The sequence below is a fragment of the Scyliorhinus torazame genome, chromosome 3, assembly GCF_047496885.1.
Source record: "Scyliorhinus torazame isolate Kashiwa2021f chromosome 3, sScyTor2.1, whole genome shotgun sequence".
NCBI lineage: Eukaryota > Metazoa > Chordata > Chondrichthyes > Carcharhiniformes > Scyliorhinidae > Scyliorhinus > Scyliorhinus torazame.
This window is the reverse complement of record NC_092709.1, coordinates 202,317,247-202,331,616: the sequence shown is the minus strand read 5'-3', so window position 1 is coordinate 202,331,616 and position 14,370 is coordinate 202,317,247. Positions and strand designations below refer to the sequence as shown.

Genomic DNA, 14,370 nt, shown 5'->3' with positions numbered 1-14,370 from the left:
GATAGTGTATGGCCCAAGAAAAAACTCCGTAGATTTTGGTGAAAATGTAGATTCAGATCCTGGAATTTGTTTTTAGAATCCTTTAACATTGGGAGATGGTGAATTAACCTTTTTTTTAAAGAATGTCCCTGAACAAAGTTACAGTGTATAGGATCCCTATAGTGCTGTAGAATCACTAACACATAGTGAGCTAGTACTTGATGGTTGTTTCACTTCCTCACTAGTCCTTCTGCTATGTGTTGAAACTTGTATATTTCTCAGTCTATTCTTCAAAAACTCACCTCAGACCTTGTGGACCAGGGAAATCCAGCTGATCATCTCATTAAGTAGTGAGATCTATTCAGTGGACTTAACTGAACTTGGTATCATTTTTAATGTCTTTTCATTGCAAAAATCACATACTCAAAGTTAAGGCTTTTCATGGCAAATACATGGATAGGAAGGGCGTAGAGGGATACGGCACAAGGAAGTGCTGAGGGTTTTAGCCAAGATTGGTAACATGGCCGGTATAGGCTTGGAGGGCTGAAGGGCCTGTTCCTGTGTTGTATTGTTCTTTGTAATAGTGTAAGCCATTTCTGAATGATGGATGAGCTAGGCACTAGACAACAAATCTTGGATCATATCATTTTTCACTGTAATTTATACTGGAATTAATGGGGAATAACTTATATTCTGTGTTTTTAACTTCTTATGATTTCTTTATTGTATTTAACTTTCAAGCTGCACATCACTTTTATTAACTTTGAACATAACATTTTTGTTGGGCCTACAATTTCTTCATTTGAGATCCATAACACATGGACTTTCTCTGTTCTCTTAGCTTTCTTAATTATTGAAGTAAATCTGTAAACAATGTTGTGCTTGACTTATTTTCCAGGTATTGACTCTTTGACCTTTTGCACATTTAATGAATAACCAGTTTATTCAGTGAACCATAGAATAGCTGATCTAAAAGCAGCAATTGTTAGTTTGTATTCACCTGTTTACAAGGATCCTTTGTTCTCACAGATGCCAGACAACACTGGCCTGGAATTTACGATGAGGGTGGGCTCCGCAAGCCCCACTTCAATTATTTGGACACTGAAGCTTTAATTAGCGTGAGGCGGGACTTCTGTCCATCTGCACAAGGAGACCTTATAGAAACTATAGGTCAGTCGGTGCCACACCTGGATTGGTGGTCACTGCCGGCATTGTAGCAGGTCAGGGAGGAAGAGGAAAATCTGGCATGCCCCAAAACCCAGATAGGCCTGGGATCTCCCTACGACCAGGTTGGCAAGTCCAGGCAAGGGCACTGGGGGAAGAGGATGAATAGCTTGTGGGTGGGGCGGTTTGATGTAGAAAGGGCAGTGGATGTTGTCTGTATGGACTTCAGTAAAGCCTTTGATAAGGTCTCTCATGGCAGACTGGTACAAAAGGTGAAGTCACACGGGATCAGAGGTGAGGTGGCACGATAGATAGAGAACTGGCTCGGTCATAGAAGACAGAGGGTAGTGGTGGAAGGGTGCTTTTCTGAATGGTAGGCTGTGACTAGTGGTGTTCTGCAGGGATCAGTGCTGGGACCTTTGTTGTTCGTAGTATATATAAATGATTTGGAACAAAATGTAACTGGTCTGATTAGTAAGTTTGTGGATTACACAAAGTTTGGTGGAATTGTGAATAGCGATGAGTATTGTCAGAGGATACAGCAGGATATAGATCAGTTGGAGACTTGGGCGGAGAGATGGCAGATGGAGTTACTCCGGACAAATGTGAGGTAATGCATTTTAGAATGTCTAATACATGTGGGAAGTATACGGTAAATAGCAGAACCCTTAGGAGTATTGCCAGGCAGAGAGATCTGGGCATACAGGTCCACAGGCCACTGAAAGTGGCAACGCAATGCAGAACGTAGTCAAGAAGGCATACGGAATGCTTGCCTTCATTGACCGGAGCATTGAGTATAAAAATTGGCAAGTCATGCTGCAGCTGTACAGAACCTTGGTTAGGCCACACTTGGAATATTACTACAATTCTGGTTGCCACACTACCAGAAAGATGTGGAGGCTTTGGAGAGGGAACAGAAGAAGATTACAAGGATGCTGCCTGGTCTGGAGGGTATTAGCTAGGAGGAGAGGTTGCAAAACCCAGATTGTTTTCACTGGAATGACGGAGATTGAGAGGCGACCTGATAGAGGTTTACAAAATTATGACGGGCATGGATAGAGTGGATAGTCAGACACTTTTTCCCAGGGTGGAAAAGTTAATTACTAGGGGACATTGGTTTCAGGTGCAAGGGGGAAAGTTTAGAGGAGATGTGCGAGGCTTTACACAGAGGGTGGTGAGCACCTGGAACTCGCTGCCGGGGGAGGTGGTGGAAGCAGATACGATATGACGTTTAAGAGGCGTCTTGATGAATACATGAATACGTTGGGAATAGAGGGATACAGACCTCAGAAATGCAGAAGGGTTTAGTTTAGACGGGCATATGATCGGCACAGGCTTGGAGGGCCGAAGGGCCTGTTCCTGTGCTGTACGAAAGAACAAAGAACAGCTCAGCAACAGGCCCTTTGACCCACTAAGCCTGCGGCAGTCATGGTGCCTGTCTAAACTAAAACCTTCTGCGCTTCCAGGGTCCGTATCCCTCTATTACTATCCTATTCACGTATTCGTCAAGAGGCCTCTTAAACATTGCTGTGGTAACTGCTTCCACCACCTCCCCCAGCAGTGCATTCCAAGCATTCAGTTTTTTGTTTGTTGTGCTGAGACTTGGTGCAAGTTAGATATGGATAGCAGAAGTTTGGCTAAACTCCAGTGTATGGATTATGCTGGATAGGAGGACAACCCTTTTTATTTATTTAACTTAATTAGAGATCTTCCTGTTTTTCCCTTATCTGTAATTAATGCAACCAACATTGATTAGTGAACGTCATCCGGTTATGGGCCAACCTGGAAAGTACTGAGTTTCCAAGCAAATCTGAGTAATGGATTTCTGAATCTGAGGACAAATGCAATAACCTTGGTTAACCTCAATATAAACCTCACTTAATACAGGGATTTTATTTCTGAAAGCACCAAATTAGCATAATGACGCACATTACCGTGCACAGCGTTCTGCTTAGTAGAAGCTCTGCTATTTTTCTTTGACAATATCCATTGCAGTCAGTTGGCTTGGAAAACTGCGCAAGAAGCTGATGCAGTAATGAAGGAAGTAATGATGGATAGAGTCACCAATCTTGTTATGGAGCAGTTTGTTTTAGAGGTGAGTTTAAAACTGAAACACCAAGGCCCTGGAAATCTACAGTACACTGTCCTGAATTTGCAGGGTCAGTGAGGATACACCTAAATTATAGGTGATTGTCCATGTTTGTCCATGTTACTGTGGTTGCATTTTCAGTACTGGTCTACTCCATGTCACCAGAAAATGAGGTGCATGTCCACCATTGCTTTGGGGGGGGGGGGGGGCAGTGACCTAGGCTGCTTGTTTAATTTGGGCCCTTTCCACCTCCTTATGCCGACCTAGAATGTGGTATACCTTAACTCACTGGACATACTGCTCTCCACTATTACCCCAGGACACAAGTGAGTCAGGGAAACCAAAGCTGCTGAAACAAAGAGGCTCTGCACAAGCTCTGTCTACCTCATGACATTTGTCTTCTCACAGGTGGGCAGAGATATCATCAGGAGAAAAGCAGGGTGCAAAATGTTGGCCCAATTGGGCCCGTTGCCTTTTTCCACTGGTTTCTGTGGGACTCCTGTCAGAGGTATGGTGGTGAGCCACCGAGGAAATGCCGAGTCTGTGTCAGATATGACAAATTAATGATTAAAGCAGAATGTGAAAATGTAGTTGCATCTTTAAGAAGTGTTTATATTGTGCAGATAAATATTGCATCAATTTCTCTGTTTGGGGGTGTAATTTTCCATTTATGAGTACGAAGTGTGGTGACAGGTGGTTTCATTGGTGCCCACCCCACTAGCCGGAATGGCAGGAATTTGCTCCAGATTAGTGTTGGAAGCTCATTAATTTATGCACGGGCGAGCATTGGGAACTGATTTGTCTGCTCGATGTCAGCTTTTGGGTTCAAAGGTCCGGGAGCCATATTTAAATGCCAGCCCATTAGATACATCTCACTCTCTCCAACCCTCCTGACTTCAGGACACATGCAGAAAGTTTTCCAGCCACAAGAAGAAAGCTGAAGGCCTGAAGGAAAAGACAGCACCCGCTTCACCCACCAGATACTCGAGGACTTGATCAAAGGAGTGCTGGTGGTCTGGCGTGTCCTGTATCCCAGGGAATGCTCCAGGAAGCACACCATCTCCACACGTCCAGCTTAGGAGTCCATTACAGAACAGGTTAGCGCAGCTGGCAAGCACATCCTGTGGCCATCCAAAATGGCCTCCCGCAAAGAGTGATGGGAAATGTGGTCAGGCTTGGGACACAGACAAGCTGCAGTTTGTATATTTGCAAACGGCAGCCCAGACTTACGCAGAAACCCACATCTGCAAATGGGCCATTGAAAGGCAATTAAAGGAACAATGGACAATCTTGTCCATCACAACATCTTCCAGACTAAGCGGCACCAAGGCCTTGCTCAGAGCACTCCCCGGATTGGCCACTGAGTGCCCACCCCAAAAGTGATGTGGCAGGCCCTGATTGGATGTGACCTATCAGAGGGTGGATACCTGAAGAATTGATTGACAGTGACCCAGAGACCACCCATAAAAGGGGTGGGGGAAACTCAAACTGATTAAACCGGCAGCGCAGACATAATTTCTGTCTCTTTTGGACCGGCTCTAAACCTGACCCCCGATTGCAGCACAGCTCCTGACATCAGCCAAGTTCATGGACCTGCGACATCTACTTAAGGACGACCATCAAGCACAGACAACCTTCTCGAACTCCAGCCGCCATATGCGAGGAAACAGTTAAGGCCATATCTACCCTACACCAGCCAGTTGTTTGGAAGTTAAGTCAAGGTTGTTTAAATTGATAGTTATAGTCTTAATGTGCATGAACGCATGATTACTCGAGTATATAACCTTGTGTCTAATAAATAAACTGTGATTGAACTGAAATACTTGTCTGATCATTTGTCCACCTTACGGGGTAAGCACACACACTGGTTATAAAAGAGCAACAGTCCAAAGTGCCATCCACTGCAGGAAGAAGAGGAAAGATCTCATCCGCTCCGCCAAGGTAAGTCATCCTTTAGCTCCCTCCAATATCAAGCTCACATCATGCGCTCAAACAGCTACTCTCTTCATGAATCTCACACAACCATTAGCTTTCTCTGATGAAGACTTTCACATCACTGCCACCCCATCTATCATGTTACTTACATGCCATTCCCTGGTCTTTCTGGGGAGGGCTGATCACACACACGAGACATGCATTTAACCCAACCTCTGCTCTATCTCTTCTCAGCACATGCCTTTCTTTGTCTTCATACACGCCAAGCTGGCAAACAGGCATGAAAGGTTGCAGACTGGAGGAGGGATGGCAAACATCATTGTCCTCACTTAGTTTGAGGAGGCTGCAGCCAAACCTCCTGGGGAGGGCAGGGATCACTTTGGGGAAGGGGAGATGGGTCTCTCTCAGCAATTTATAACATATCACATCTCCATCACTGCATCAAATCCTGACAATCACAGTGAGTCATATGTAGACTTGCATATCTTATGCTCTTCAACTGAAACTCCATTCTCTATTTCCTAGGTACCAGCACTTTGAGGCCCACAAGAGAGCCGAGCGCAAGTCCGAGCCCCCAGACTACATCCGAAGAGGAAGCTCTGGAAGAACCATCAAAGTGCTCACCTGCATCCTCATCCCGCACAGAGATACGCCTCGGTGGGGCGTGGCTCTAGATTAGGCTGGGGCTCACTTTCTGGAGAACACGTTACTGACACATCCCCATAGCAGTCAGAGGCAGGGATAGCCCAAGCCTCCGACAATCTGAGGGCTGCTGGAGACCAGGCACCTTCTCAGCCCAGATCAGATGATGAGCCTCTGGAAGCAACCATCAACTCAATTCTGGGGATGCAACTACAGGTGGCGGCAGAACATCAGGCAGAGATTGGACAGTCACTCAGCAGACCAGAGCGAACGATGGAGGAGTCCATTTGCATTCGGTCTCATGTTGTGACTCTGACATGAGAGCGCCTCGAGGACACCATGGGAAGGTTGGCAACCAGCATGAAAACTTTTGCCCAGCAGGTCTTGCCAGATTTGCGTTCGGCCCTGTACACCATGGCCACACATCTTGCTGGGTACCATCAAGATATAGGCAACATGGGGACGAGACAACGTGACCTCCCTCCAGGTGCAACATCTCCTACAGGAGTCAGGGCTGGGCCCTCAGACACCCACCAGGAGAATGAACATCAACTCGACATCCTGGGGACCTCCTCTCAGAACGCTCTAAGGGTGTGTCGCTGCTCAATGACCCCTCTGCCTGTGACCCCCATGCACTCCAGCTTCTCAAGCTATCCAGGGCACTTCTGCCCATGAACAGATGACCCATATCAGGCCGGGGTCCTCTAGGCCTCAGGCCACCAGAGGACATCCCCCATGGGGCATCAGACATCAGGATGTAGCAGTCAACAGGCTGCCTCCACCTCTGCTGTGGATCAGGGGTTCCATCCAGGCACAGTGCTAAGGTTAGGAAAATTCCTTGTCGGGGCTGGTGGGGCAGGCCGGGAGACTTGTAATGCGTTTCACGCCAAAACCCAATTAAATTTTTCCAATTAAGGGGCAATTTAGCGTGGCCAATCCACTTACCTGAACAGTTTTTGGGTTGTGGGGACGAAACCCATGCAAACACGGGGAGAATGTGCAAACTCCACAAGGACAGTGTCCCAGAACCGGGATCGAACCTGGGTCCTCGGCGCCGCGAGGCAGCAGTGCTAACCACTGCTCCACCGTGCTGCCCTCGACCTGTTTTTTGCCTGACTCCCGATTCACCGGGCCATCGGAATTCCCACCACTGGCTGAAGGCCCCAGAGAATACTGGCTCCTGGCTCGTTTACTTCACTGGAGTAACTAGCTATAATCCTAAAATTAAACTGTACAATCTGGAAAGGAAAGTGCAAACTAATCCTAATGGAAAGAATCTTTAAATCCAAGACTGCACAGTCACTTAAAACCGCTACTTTGAAATGATTGTTTATATTTTAAATGTTTTTTTTACCAATTATGACATTTGGAGGAATATCTTGTTTGTCTCACTGTTCATGTTTACTTGCGATGTAACAGAAACAATTTTGAATGTTAATTTTCAGTATTTTGTGGTGTGCATTATAAGCTTGTGAATACCGTCTTCCCACCAGTTTATAGAATGTCAATATCGTCACGGATTTTAGCAGCTGAATAAATGTTTAAAATAAGTGTTTATGATGCGATTCTTAAACTAATTGCTCGAGCTGATGAGAATTAATTGGGTGACAGGTGTTAATCTGGGTAGGCAGATGTTATTTCAGATAATGACGTTAGGAATAAATCTGTAGGTATTATTTTAATGAAAGGACAAAATAACTCCCCATCCAAGATTCAAAGTACATTTATATGTGTTCACCGGACTAAGCCAAATGTTTTATTGCTATGTTTGACTGAATGTCAGTAACCTAATATTCAATAAGTTCTAGTGTAGAATAGAGCAACTAATTCAGTAAAATTATAAGCAGCAGCATAGGCATATCAAAACTAAGCACATATGGAAACATTCAAAATGTCCAAATAGATGGTTGATTATGTTCTATTAAGCATAGATTTATTTATTGTTAAAATGTTGCACATGTGTGTACTTCCTGTCTATAAACATCACTACCTGGTATTTTTAAGTTAACATTTATAGAGGAAACTTTGATATAAACATGGGAAAATTGTGTAAACATTTCTTTTTCTCTTTGAGGATGATTCAATCGCATCACTCGAAATGCTTTTCGACTTTGTGTCCACCAATGTTTCGCTCTTCTTTGGTTCTATGTCCAAAGGCAGGTACAGCCTACAGCACCACATAGGACAAAAAGGCAGGTCCCGAATCAAACCCCAGCCAGGGCAGGGAGTGAACCCTGCACTGTCAGCACCAATCTAATCCACAACAACCATCGTGTCAACCGGCATCCTCTCCCTGCAAGGCGTCCTCCATTATTTCCTAGTAACTGATATTTCTAATATCCACCCAGTCAAGTCTTGTATGTTTCAATAAGATAACCTCTCATTCTTCTGAACTCCAATGGATATTGGCCCAACCTGCTCAACCTTTCCTCAGTAGATTACCTCTTCATCCCAAGAATCAGCTGAGTGAACCTCCTCTGAATTGCTAATGTGATCATATGCTTTCTAAAGTAAGGAGACCAAAACTGTATCAATACTTCAGATGGGTCTAACTAAGGCCATATACAGCTGCAGCAACATCCCTACTTTTATATTCCATTTACCAGGACACACCGCATCCCTCGGTATCTTAGAGTTTTGCAATCTCTCTCCATTCAAATAATATTCTAATTTTCTATTCTTCCTGCCAAAGTTCACACTTTCCCATATTATACTCCACCTGTCAAATTTGTGCCCACTCATTAACCTATCTAAATCCCTCTGTACCTGCTTAATGTCCTCTTGAAATTTCCTACCTATCTTTGGGTCACTCAATTTAGCTACCTTCTATTTGGTCCCTTCATCCAAGCTATTGACAAATATTATAAATAGTTGAGGCCCCAGAACTGATCCATGTGGCACTCCATTAGCAATAACTTGCCAACCTGAAAATTACCCATTTATCCCCCACTCTCTGCTTCCTGTTGGCTAACCAATCCTCTTGCGCCATGAGCTCTTTTATTTTGTAATAACCTTTGATGTGGCAACTTTTCAAATGCCTTTTGGGTGGAGGCGTGGGTTTAAGTAAGGTGCTCTTTCCAAGAGCTGATGCAGACTCGATGGGCCAAATGGCCTCCTTCTGCACTGTAAATTCTATGATTCTATGCTCCCTGCCAACACTGCCTGCTTGCAGCCATTTCACTCTCAAATTAGTATCAATTGGTTGCAGGTGGGACTTCCACCCCTCAATCAAGAGAAAGTCCCGCCTTAGAGAGGCGATTGACCAGCAGCTCTCTAGTCCCTGCAGTGACAGGAGCTGCAGTGGACACAAGAGGTCGTTCCTGAAGATACCTGAACCCAAGTCCCAGGATTGGATGGCAAAGTAAGCATTTGGGGCACATGGGCAGGGAGGGTAGGAAAAGCCAAGGGAAGTGGGAGATTGGGGTGTTGGGGGAGAGAGGGGGAGGAAGTTCCCAATCACCAGATCTGCATTTAGAAGGGGGCTTCAGATAGTGCATCCCTTCCCGCCCTAGGAAATACACCCTCCATCTTAAAAATTGAGACGGGGGTGGGGGGGGGGGCGGGAGAAGTGACCAATATTTGACCATTTAAGGGACTCAATTGGTGCAAAGATAGGTGGCCTGTATGAGGCCTTGGCCGTCCCAGCATAAAATCATTGCGAGGTCAGAGGTGGGCAGGAACTCAGAGGAAACCCATTCCTTGAACTTCATAGGGGCCACTGCTTTTTGAAAATGACCTAGACTTAGCTGTGAAGGGCACAATTTCAAAATTTGCAGATGACACAAAAAAGGCAAATGGATGGTTAGCGTTTATTGCAAAAGGACTGGAGTATAAAAGTAGCGAAGTGTTGTTGCAATTGTATAGGGTGTTGGTGAGACCATACCTGGAGTAGTGTGTCCAGTTTTGGTCTCCTTATTTGAAGAAGGATGTGGTGGCAGTTCTTTTTTTAGAAATTTAGAGTACCCAATTCTTTTTTTCCAATTAAGGGTCAATTTAGCGTGGACAATCCACCTAGCCTGCGCATCTTGTGGGTAATGGGGGCAAAACCCACACAAACACTGGGAGAATGTGCAAACTCTACACGGACAGTGACCCAGAGCCGGGATCGAACCTGGAACCTCGGCGCCGTGAGGCAGCAGGGCTAACCCACTGCGCCACCGTGCTGTTCTGTGGTGGCAGTTCAGAGGAGGTTCACCAGATTGATTCCGGGAATGAAAGGGTTGACATACGAGGAGAGATTAAACAGTTTGGGCTTATACTCGCTGGAGTTTAGAAGAATGAGGGGGGATCTGATTGGATATTATATAAAGTAAATGAAGACCAAATGTTTCCTCTTGTGGGACAATTTAGAACAAGTGGTCACAGACATAGGTTGGGAAGTGGTAGATTTAAAACTGAGATGAGGAGCCGCTACTTCCCGCAGAGGCTGGTGAATTTATGGAACTCGCTGCCCCATAGTGCGGTGGAGTCTAAATCATTAAATGGTTTCAAGAGGGAGATAGATATGTTTCTGATAAAAATGGATCAAAGGGATATGGGCAACAGGTGGGAGGTGGATTTGAGACCAGGAAGAGATCAGCCATGATCTGATTGAATGACAGAGCAGACTCGAAGGGCTGAATTGCCGACTTCTGCTCCTAATTCCTATGTTGAAGTATTGTAAACTGTGAGAAGGATAGTGGTAGACTTCAAGAGGACATGGACAGACTTGGTGGGATGTACAGACGCATGACAGATGAAACTTAACGCTGAGATTTGAAGTATTGGTGTGTGATGTACATTGATTTAACGGAAATGAAGCAGAGCCCCATGTGGGCACGTTTAGCTGGGTGTTTCCTAACGCTGGCAGCCCTGAGAACGACCCCACTAATAAACGGTACTCGGTTTTACTTCGAGGCCCCCCGCATCCCACCTCATCAGGGCAGGCCACCCCCAGGCACGATCCCCGGCATGGGCACGATGCCACCTTGGCATTGCCAGCCTGGTACCCTGGCAATGTCACCCAGACACCCTGGCAATGCCAGGGTACCCAGGCCAGACTGGCAGTACCCACGTGGTATCAGGGGTACCAGGGTGCCACCCTGCTAAGAGTCCGACCACCCAGGGCTGCCGATCACCTGGGAGACTTTCCCCCCCCCCCATCCCCATCCCCTCCCCCCCCCCCATCCATCCTCTCCCACCCCCCATCATCCACCCTTCCTCCATCATCCCCCATCCCAATCCTCCCCATCCCCCATCCCAATCCTCCCCATCCCCCATATCCCGTCCCCCACCCCCCCATATCTCTCCCATCGCCCCCCCGATTATCTTCCATATCCCCCCATCCCCTCATCAATGTGAGTTGTGAGGAGTTTCAAGGAGATTTCAACAGGCTAAGTGAATGTCCAAGAAAGCGGCAGATGGAATATAATGTGAATAAGTGTGAGGTTATCCACTTTGGTAGAAAAACTGAAAGGCAAAGTATTTCTTTAAATACTCACCACATTGCGGACTGAGTCCAGCGCCGCCACAGTCGGCGGGGGGTGGGGAGGGGAGCTGTTTCACTGGCAGTGGTTGATCGGCGTGGGCACTGGCGGGGGGCAGGTTTTGGCAGGCCGGGTCCATGCACATGCATGGCCATGGACCCGCCCATTCTCCGGCCGTATCCGCTGCACGGCTGCTAGTCCCCCATCGGACGGAGCATCGGTGTGGGGGTGGCGCCGACTTTCTGTACATAGCCGCAGGATCGGAGAATCCAACCTGATGTTTCACCTAGCTGTGGAACTTGAGCCAGAGGTCTCAGTCTCAGGGGCAAGGCATTTAGGACTAGGATGAGAAGGAATTTCTTCATACTGATGGCGGTGAATGTTTGGAATTCCCTAGCTCACAGGGCCGTGGAAGCTCAATCATTGAGCATGTGCAAGACAGAAATCGATGTCTTTCTGGATATTAATGACATCGTGGGACATGAGAATATTTGGAAGAACGGCGAAGAAGTAGATGACCAGCCATGATCTGTTTGAATGGAGAAGCAGGCTTGATGGGCCGAATGGCTTTCTCCTACTCCTTGTTCTCATGTTGTCATAAACAAATAATAACGAGCAACACTGTGGTAGAATCACAGGGCAGAATTTAATCCAGGGGAAGAGGGTCTCGCACGCTGGCTGGAGAGCCGGTGAGAGCTCCATGTTTGCCCCCTGTGGGGAAGGCCCTCTATATTTAAGCCTAGCTCTCATTTCACAGCCAACAGCGAACCTTCCCCAGGATCAAGGACTTACCAAGGCACGTCACCCCAACCTCCTATACCCGCAAGCAGACAAACAGGTTTGTCACATGGTGACGGCCCTGTGGGTAAGTGGGTATTAACTGCTTACATAAGGCCCTCAATTCGTGTTGAGTTCAAAGGCTATCTAAAAGCCTTCCCAGCCAGGCTTAATTAAGGTGAGATGGGAAGGCAACTGGCACCATCTGGCTCAATTTAATAACTCCTACCACAAACTCGCCTCACGAGAGGGCATTAAATGTCACCCATCGAATCATAAAGTACAGAAGGAGGTAATTCTGCCTATGCCAGCTCTTTGAAAGAGATTTATTGCACTCTTTTGGTGTCTTGTGCAGGGAGTACTGAAGTTGAGAATGCCTCCTGCTCTCCTAATGGAAGCTGATCACGTTGAGCTCAAGTCAAGAGGAGGCCTGGGTCTATTTGGTTTTTAAAGTCTGGTTTTGTAGTTTTGCAGCATAGAGGCTGTCTAGATCCTCTCACTGCACCAGGCTCCATCTCTTCTATGAAATGACCTGAGGGCAAACTCAGTTATGATCGTGGCCCCATCTTCGTGGGGGATGGAATCAATCCACCCACCCCCACCACCCCCTGGGATGTGCTCCAATCAATGTAAGGAGAAGGACTGTCAAGGAATGTCTGGGCCATTATGTCATAAATCTGATATTATGAGATGTAATGCAATTTTTTCTGCCTGGAATTAGTTCCTGGAATATTCCTGAACAGTATTTATTGAAAATACTGATGGCATCTAAAGAATGTGTTGCACACAATACCTGCTTCAGATTTTACTGAGGAAAAAATAGTTTAATGCACAACTGTTGGCTTCAAAGTATGAGTACAATAACAAGAGTCAGTAAGTGGATGTACTATTATTGACATCTTGTCAGACCATAATTTCCTTCAATCCAGCTCCTTTCCAAATCTATCTACGTTTTAGGCCACTTACATAAATTGTTATCAAAAGTTAACTTCAGCATGTTGAAAGTCTACCAGAGAATTAAATTTGTTTCCAATATGCATTGGTATAGCCCGGGTATACATAGCACTTAAATATAGAACAAAAATTTAGTTATGTGAAAAGCACAGACCCTGCAGATATTTAGAATTTTCAGTTAAACCATACCATTGTGATATAATAATTATTGCTAGTTGTGAGTAGGTGTTATTCCAGGCTAATTTAATCCATCCAATTGCATTTGACAGTGCAAAAATCCAGATATGTTCCACTCATCATAGTTACTTGGGCATAGTAACTGTCAGAAGAGTTTGACCCAATTGTTTTATAATGTCATCTTTAAAACATAACTATATTAGACTTTTATGGTTTAATATTTTTATTATCGAACTTCACAAACTTTCCGATTCTCTCATTCTGGCAAACATTTTCATTTAATAAACAAATACAGAGGGGTAGAAATAGACCCTGTAAAACAGACACAATGTGACCCAATTTCAGAGTTCAACGCAGAAACACATGAAAAACATAGAAGTGAGTTGGGTTGGACTATTTTACATGTACCCCTGGTGGCTGCCTCAACCGAGCTTTGCGTCACTTACATTGTAAATGAAGGACCTAATGCCTGTTTTAAGCCCCCTGGCTGACATTGTTCTATGATGAGCCAGGCATTCTCCTTTTACGATTCTCAGTGGGCACTGTGGCCTAAGCAGCAGCTACAGTCCGGAGGTTCAAAGGAAGTTTATTTTTGCCATCTTGCTATCGTCCTGCAGAAAAATGGGTAGCAAAAGACCAAAATAGGAGCTGGTTTGTCTGAACAGAGGGTTTGAATTATTGCTGACTATTATTTTGAAGAGCTGATATAAAGTATGAAATGTTTTATCTTTCATAAGGCATTAATTTATTTTAATTCAGTATTAATATTGCTAAAATGATACAATTGCAACTCTACACAGGCATGATAAGCAGGAAGTTGATAAGAATCTTATATCTTGCATGGAACTTATCGACTTCCAAATGGTTTTAGTTTTGCTGAGTGGCAAGAAACATAGGGTGGGATTTTCCGGCCCTGCCCGCTGGCTGGATTGTCCAGTCCCGCAGAAAGTCAGTGGACTTTTGGCTGGGTCGCCGAATCTTTGCTGATGGGTCAGGCCACGATGGGACTGGAAATTCCCAGCCATAGATACCGATCTATTACCCTGTAATTTATGGGATTCTCCTAAAGGCCTCTATGTTGTTACTAGATGGAGCTGTATGCACTGCCTTGTCTACTGACCAAAATTCCAAATTTCCCACCAGCGTTCATATATCTTTACAGTCATGATGGTTAGAATATAGAGAGAG

At 45.5% G+C, this 14,370-nt stretch overlaps 1 protein-coding gene across 5 annotated transcripts in view; it reads left to right on the top strand.

Moving 5' to 3' along the window:
* LOC140408898 (uncharacterized) overlaps positions 1 to 14,370 on the top strand; it is an 87,794-nt gene that overhangs the window by 43,406 nt on the left and 30,018 nt on the right. For 3 of the 5 annotated variants that reach the window (XM_072496754.1, XM_072496753.1, XM_072496756.1), the window contains one exon: positions 3,139 to 3,238. In XM_072496754.1, coding sequence (XP_072352855.1) covers positions 3,139 to 3,238 — 100 coding nt within the window. The other 2 variants (XR_011940234.1, XM_072496755.1) reach the window with 2 other exon arrangements.